The following is a 7,369-nucleotide window of genomic DNA, read 5'->3' as shown; positions in this document are numbered from 1 at the left end:
AATTTTTTTTTATTTTTTTTTTGTTTATTTGTATATTTTCGAAAATAAATTAATACGAAGTTTAATGTTTCTTAATGAAATATTGATGATAAAATATAGAAGTAGTAAGTTTAATGATGAGTCAGATTTTGACTCTTATGGTATGTCTAATTTAAGTAATTGATTATATTTAATTTATGATCTAGAGTTTAGATATATTACATTAAAATTATTACATTAATTTGTTTTGATTATATTGAACCAATTGTTTAAACTGTGGTTTTGTATTTATTTGATAATTCTTATTAAAAACATGTAAACGTACATTAGTTTTCTTTTATCAAATTATTCGTATGTGAGGCACTTGTTGTTGTGTGTGCTGTAGGTCAGCGGTTCCCAAACTTTTACGACCACGGCACCCTTAAAAAATTGTTTGTGTTTCGCGGAACCCTAATGTTTAATCCAAATCAACTACAATTTTTGTAAATTAAAAAAGGAAAATCAATTCCTTAAACTCTCAAGTCCAAATAATATTTTAACGATACTGTTAATGGCTTTTCATTATTAAACTTAGTTTAAAAAAAAATTTTCAATCAAACATTTTTTGAACAACAAACATTAAATAAACATAATTTTCTCAATAATCTCATACATCTAACGGAACCCTTGACATTGTCCCACGGAACCCTAAGGTTCCGCGGAACACACTTTGGGAAACGCTGCTGTAGGTAATGGTCGGGCGTAGGGTCTATATAATTCATTGTTATATAGTGGTGACCTAAGGTCAGTTCGTGATGCTTGTGTTGTTGAAATTGGTAGCAGATGTGTGATCGATCTAGCGCACTCGATGCTATCTTCAGATAGTGTTGTTGTGAAGAATGCTTTTCCCGCTTCGAATGGTGTTTGATAACATTGAAAAGGAGTTTTTGAAATAACATGTGGTAAGCATAATATCGTATTTCTGTGCTCAGTTACTTTATATTGCGCTTAATCTCATTACCTAAGTATTTGAGGCTAATGTTATGAAGTGAATTTTGTATGAAAAGAAACTGTGTTTAGCTATAATGTGTTTTTGAATTGAATTAAATTAAATTATTAATTTTGAGTAATAATTCTGTGATGTCTCCTTTTGTGTGGTAGACATATTAAGATGACTTTAAATTATAATGTGGTGATTGCTATTATTTGAATAGCGTGGATTGGCTAGGGTGAGTAAGAATTGATTAATTAGTTGAACAATTTATAATGATTTATGTTGTTTATTGAAGGTAAAAAAAAAAATAAATAATGAAGCGGTTTGCTTGCAGTTGTGTCTCAAATTATGGTGTTTTATTAAAATAATGTAAATTGAAGGTTTGGTTGTATCGGTTTGTTTATTATTTATTATATTTTTATTGATGATATGTTGTTTACTCTAGTTTGTAGCGTTTGTACTTCAATTGCTCTATTATTTGTCTGCATCAAGGGCATTTATCATTTTGAATGCGAGTGATGCACTTCAGGTGAAATTTGTGATTTCAATCAGTTGTTATTAATTGTCCATTGGAATCAAGACATATGGGACATATTTCTTCATCATGAGTGGTAGGTGTGAATATGTTAAATGATAATGATTGAGGTATAATTATGACTTCACAATCCGTTTTTAATAATATTTTTTTATGTGGAAAGAAATGATTTAAGGTAAGGCTTATTATTTTATTGTGTTTACATGATAATTTTGCTAATGATCTGTTTATAATTATTGTTTCTATTAAATTGTATGCACAATGTAATTCATATAAATTTGAGTTGAGTTTAAGTTTTGTTAATAGATTTTGCTTGCAATATAAAATTGTTAATTTTCTGTTTAAGTTTAGGTTTATTAATTGATTGTTGTTGCAATTTAGGACTTTTAAATTTCTGTTTAAGTATAATTGCTTGAGTAAATTATAATCACAATATACTTCTATTATTTTGCGACTTAATGTTAGAGTTGTTAATTTGTTATTAGAACATATTATTTGAATTGATTTTTTTGGTGGGGTGAATTCTGTTAATTTGTTATTAGCACAATCTAGCGTTTTTAGGTTTTCATTAACAGTTAGTTTGGTGATATTATTATTTGAGCATACTAATGATCTTAACTTTGTGCATTTTGATACATCTAGTTTATTTATATTTGAATTAATTATTTTTAGTGTTATTAATGTATCGGATCTTATTACTAAGTTTGTATATACTGTTTCAGGGTGATTGGAGTTTAAACTTAGTTCTTTACTGAATGTGATGAATTCTTGGATTGAAGGGTCAATTTCCTGTGTGTGCAACATATTACTGGTGCTGAAGAAAGAAGAAAAGAAAATTATTTTTAGAATTAATTTTAAGTTAAGCTTTAAGTAGGATTTTAATTAATGGAATTTATGGTTCATTTTATTGATTACTTATTGAATTGTTTATTGGTATTTCGATTATGCTATTTAAATAGTGGAATAGGCATTTGGTGTAGTGTACATCTGTGACTGGGTCGTGTGAATAAGTGTTATTGCGAGTCATCTTGCATGTTATCTTGTGGGTTTCGGTGAGGTCCAATAATCTTCCTTTTTTGGGAATTCTCCTAATTGTGTTTGTGTTAAGACTTGTTTGTTTTTTAAGTTGATTATTTGTAGATAGAATATTCCGTTGTTGTGTATATCATAACTTCTTAGGCTTAGTATGTTGTGTTGAATGTTTAATCTTTTTAATATTTCCATGTCCGTGTGTCCATTCCATGTGATGATGACAGGTGTTTTGTTTTTATATGTACAATAGTTTTGTATACAATTTCTGTCTAGGTTGCTGTTTTTTGTAAGGAAGCTTTCATTCAGTTCGTTTAGAATTGGAGTAGATTTGTGATCTTTTCCTTTAAAGATTTTTAGAATGTTTCTGATTACTATATTGATTTGTGTTTTTTGTATTTTTAGTATTGTGTTTTGGTCTTTTCTTAGTAGTAAAGGTGATCCTTTTAATTTTATGATTGGGGCTTCTTGGTATATATTGGATATTGCACCAGAGATGAGTACTAAACTGGTTTGTTCCATTGTGGTGAAATCGAAGTCTATGACTATGATGTTTAATTTGCTCATTTTGTTATTTTGTAAGTCCTGTAATTTCAAAGTTTAATAATTTTTTACATATTTGTTTCATTTCTTTATTTCTTGATTTCAGAATGGTGTCCTTTGTTATGCTAATTGTTTTTAATAGTATGTTTGTTATAAGTGTTTGTGGTGTGGTGTTGTAGTATGTGATGTATAATCTGCCCATTTCATTTGGTATGGCTGCGTTTTGAAATTGTGTAATTTCTGGTGCTCTTATGACGAAGAAGCCATAATTGTAAAATGTGTAAGCCAGCATGATGCGTCCAATGTGTTCATTGTTCATCGTGTAGAAGTTTCGAGACATATTTCTTAGCCAGTCTTTCTTTGGGATTGATGGGTCTAATATGCATGAATCGTTGAAGTATAGTGTTAATTTTTTGTGAAATTCTTCAGAGTAGTTTTTTGATAAAAAGTTTTGTCTGGAGTTGCTGATGTTGAAGTATAAATCATAATATAAATTTTGGTTTTGCATGTTGAAGATTTGTGATGAAGGTGGCATTTTTTTGAATTTTTTTCGGTCTTTGCCTAGATGTCCGGTCATAGTTATGAATATTGGATCATGTAATAAACCAGCGTTTAATATAAAATAGGCTGATATTGCTGTTATGTCAATGATTTTCTCTAGCAAATGTGATGGTTTTAAATTTGGTATATGCCATAATTGTGATGAAAGGCATATGAATATTTCAGATAGGAATGTTGCTCGCAGGTAGGTTTTTCTTTTTATTCTTAGAGATGCTGCGGTGTGTTCTAACTCTGTTATTATCTTTAGGGCATTATTGATGTCTGTTGTGTTTTCGTTTAGGCATATGATGAAGGTGTTGTTCAAATTGTCTGTATAAATAGCTTGTTTAATATTGTTGTATTTTTTACCATAGGTGATTGCCAGTTTTTCTTTGTAGAAGTGTATTGTTGATAGATATCTGTTGTTTTGTTTTATCATGTAGTTTATGTGGGTAGAACAATTTCCCAATATTCTTATTCGATTTACTTCTGATATTATGTTTGTTGTGGGAGTATTTTTACTTGCGTTATGACTACTTGATGTAGATGTTAGTGTTGTGCACCAAAATGTTGTTGTGTTGTATTGTCTTGTGTCATTTCGTGATGGCGGATGTCGCTCTATTTGTATTTTTTTCATTAGATCAATGTGATATCCCATGTTTCTAAATTATGATATAAGTTATTTTATAGAATGAAGTTAAATACTGTTATTTAATTTAGGTGGGGTAAATTGTATTTAATTATGGTTTGGTGTGATAATATTGTGGTGAAATTGTTATAAAGTTCTTCTGGGTGTTTGATAGTGAGATTTCTCGACTCTAAGGAATGGGTACATTTGTCTGGGTGCGGGTATGGGTTGTTCATGAACTGTATTTAGTAGATATGTGTCTTGGTGGGTGATTTGTTCATTGGATATTATATTTGATTTTTGCTTATTGTCATGTGAGTGTGATTTGTGCATAAAATAATGTGTCATACTAGCAAATATGCCTGCCAATACCTAGAAGCTGCATCCGAATGTTTGATATAATATAGACATGTTGATTGTTGTGTTCAGGCATATCATTAGGATTTTCCATGCTACAAATACTCCTAATAGTCCAGATATGAAATTTCCAAATCCAGCGAACCAACCCCACATTTTGTTGAGTTTGTCTTCAACTAATTGACTTATTATTTGTTCATCAATAAATGGTTTTAATTTTAGACCTTGGTCAAGTGTATTGTAGCCCATTGTTTGTCTGGCTAAGTTGTTTTGTGCGGCATCCACTTCTTGGGGAAATAAGAGATGTTTTTGTAAAGCATTGATCATGTCGCTAGAGTATAATCCTGCATTCATTAAGTGTTCCGGGCTTTTGTATGCCCAAGTCCAAGTTGTTTGTGGTTTAAGAATTTGAGGCGTTTTGCTGGATCCTAGCTCGCTGTATTCGGGTGACACGCTAATCCATTCTCCTTCCATAAGGTAGCCTGTTGGTAATATAATGGTGCAGTCTATTTCTGTCCCGTATTTCTGTATTGTGTGTGTCTTGGGTGCCATGATTAGATGCTGTTTGTTGTAAATTATTGGGAGTTCTTGAAAACATACTTTGTGACTTCTGTCTAGTTCAACATCTACAGGTTTGCATTTTATTAGGTATACAATTTCTCCGGTTTTTAAAGCAGTGTAGCCAGGTCCTTCCCCCATTGTGTAGGCAAATTCCGATAAGCTGTAAGACGCTAGTGATAGCTTTTGAAATAGTATGTTTCTCTCCCGGTGGCACTGTTTTGTTACTAGATCAATGTACATGGATGTGACAGTGGCTTGTAGGACATTCTGTATATATACGAATTTGGTGTTTATTTATGCCATGAGGTCTGTATTATATGTGGAAATTGATTTTGTATGAAAAAATTGTAGGTTGGCAATGTCGGTTAATATGAATAACCTTGGATGTTCCGTACGGAAAACTGATATGTGGCATGCGTAGTCCACGTTAGGTTAGGTTAAAAGTAAGTAGGAAATAGCTATCATATTTTAAGGTAGTACATACATAATAAGGATATTTACCCGCTTCTTAATTCACATGAGATTTAAACAATACTATTTTTTTAACGGAGTCCTTTTTAACTATTATTGTACACAGCTATAAACTATTATATCAAGTTATAAGTAATAATAATAATTCATAAATTATAGATAGGTACATGCTTTTATGGTAATTATGGTAAGAGCAATTATAACAATTAAAAATATAATAAATTACATTTTTTTTAAATTAAATTACCTAATTTAGATTTTAGTTTAAAACTGCTATTAACTAAAATTAATATGTGTTCAAAATTATTTAATTATTAATGGTTTACTTAAATTAGAAAATGATTGCTTATTCAAAAAGTTATTACACATAAAATTCCTGTCGAGACAGAAATGATTGTTGGGTAAGTTGGAATTTTGTAAATTTTAAGTACTTATATAAAGAATTACAAATTTAATTCTTGATTTTTCTACTATTATTTTTTTTGTTTCTTCTACTTATATTTTACTGCTTTTATGTTCTTAATAACTTTCATTACAGAAAATAATCCTATTTTCAATGATTATAATATAGTATGGGTGTACACATAAAATACAAAAATCTTTCTAGTTATTTTAACTTTTTCATACTACCTACAAATTTATAGTTGAGTCAAATTAGTTGTTAATTATAGTTTTATAAGAATTGTATGTTATGGTAAAATAATACCTATTAATACCCTACATTTACTCTGCGTATAATAAATAAAAAATATTCACACATTTCTAGATAACCCAATCAAATGTTAGTAATTTGATTGATATGGATAAAAAAAATAGTGATGATGAGAATATATCAGAAAAGTTATTGGCCACTTCTGAAGTTACTACTGATTAACTATCAATAAACGTAAATTGCTAATAAATAAATATACTAATTGCTAAGTTTAAACTTCTTTAAAATGTCATAAAAATAAAAGTATTACATTATGTATTTTTAGAATCAAGAATTAAATTTACAAACAAGATATGAAAACATTGAAAATAGTGATAATGGATTAGAATTTCTGGAGAATATTTCTATCATTAATAACATTGATGATTCAGTATCATCTATTTTAAATGAATGTCAAGTATGTAATTTAATGTTATATTATGATTTGTTTAATACTTTGCTTTTTTTTATAATACTTACTTATATGTTTGTTTGTTTGTAGCTTGATACACATAGTGATGAATTAGAATCATTATCAAATTCATTTAATTGGAAAAACGACCCAACTATATTTTTTCGAAAATAGCCCGTTTTACTCCAGAGATAATAAATATGATTTTAAAATTGGGCCCATGTCAACCAAAAGCTAAAGATTTACCAAATTCTCAATTTCCCAAAGTTGGCAACAGATGCTTCCATGAAGCTTGGTATTATAGAAAGTTACCAGATGGTACAATGATGCATAGAGATTGGTTAACTTATTCTCCTGATATAAACCGAATATTTTGCTTACATTGTATGTTATTCGGAAAAAAAAGTAAGAAAGCCTGGGTATCAGATGGATTTTGTAAATTCCAAAATGGGTCTATATCCTTAATGGGTCATGAGACTACTGATGCACATTTAGAAGCTTCACTTAAAGTAAAAATGAGGGAATTAACGTTACCATTAATACCATTAATAGTTGAAGAAAAAAAGAAGCAAGTAGCCTTCAATCGTGAAATAGTAGGACAGGTGATTGAAATTACTAAATATCTGGGATACCACTCATTGGCTTTTTGA

The 7,369-nt window shown here is 29.4% G+C and overlaps 1 protein-coding gene across 1 annotated transcript; it reads left to right on the top strand.

Moving 5' to 3' along the window:
• Window positions 1–6,919: 6,919 nt before the first annotated feature.
• On the top strand, window positions 6,920–7,369 carry LOC111041286 (zinc finger MYM-type protein 5-like). The gene has a single exon (XM_022325517.1). The coding sequence runs from the start codon at window positions 6,920–6,922 to the stop codon at window positions 7,367–7,369; it is 450 nt and encodes a 149-aa protein (XP_022181209.1).

Source organism: Myzus persicae, unplaced genomic scaffold (assembly GCF_001856785.1).
Source record: "Myzus persicae strain clone G006 unplaced genomic scaffold, MPER_G0061.0, whole genome shotgun sequence".
NCBI classification, from domain to species: domain Eukaryota; kingdom Metazoa; phylum Arthropoda; class Insecta; order Hemiptera; family Aphididae; genus Myzus; species Myzus persicae.
Note: the sequence above shows the minus strand (reverse complement) of the source record. Positions and strands in the feature narration are given on the sequence as shown.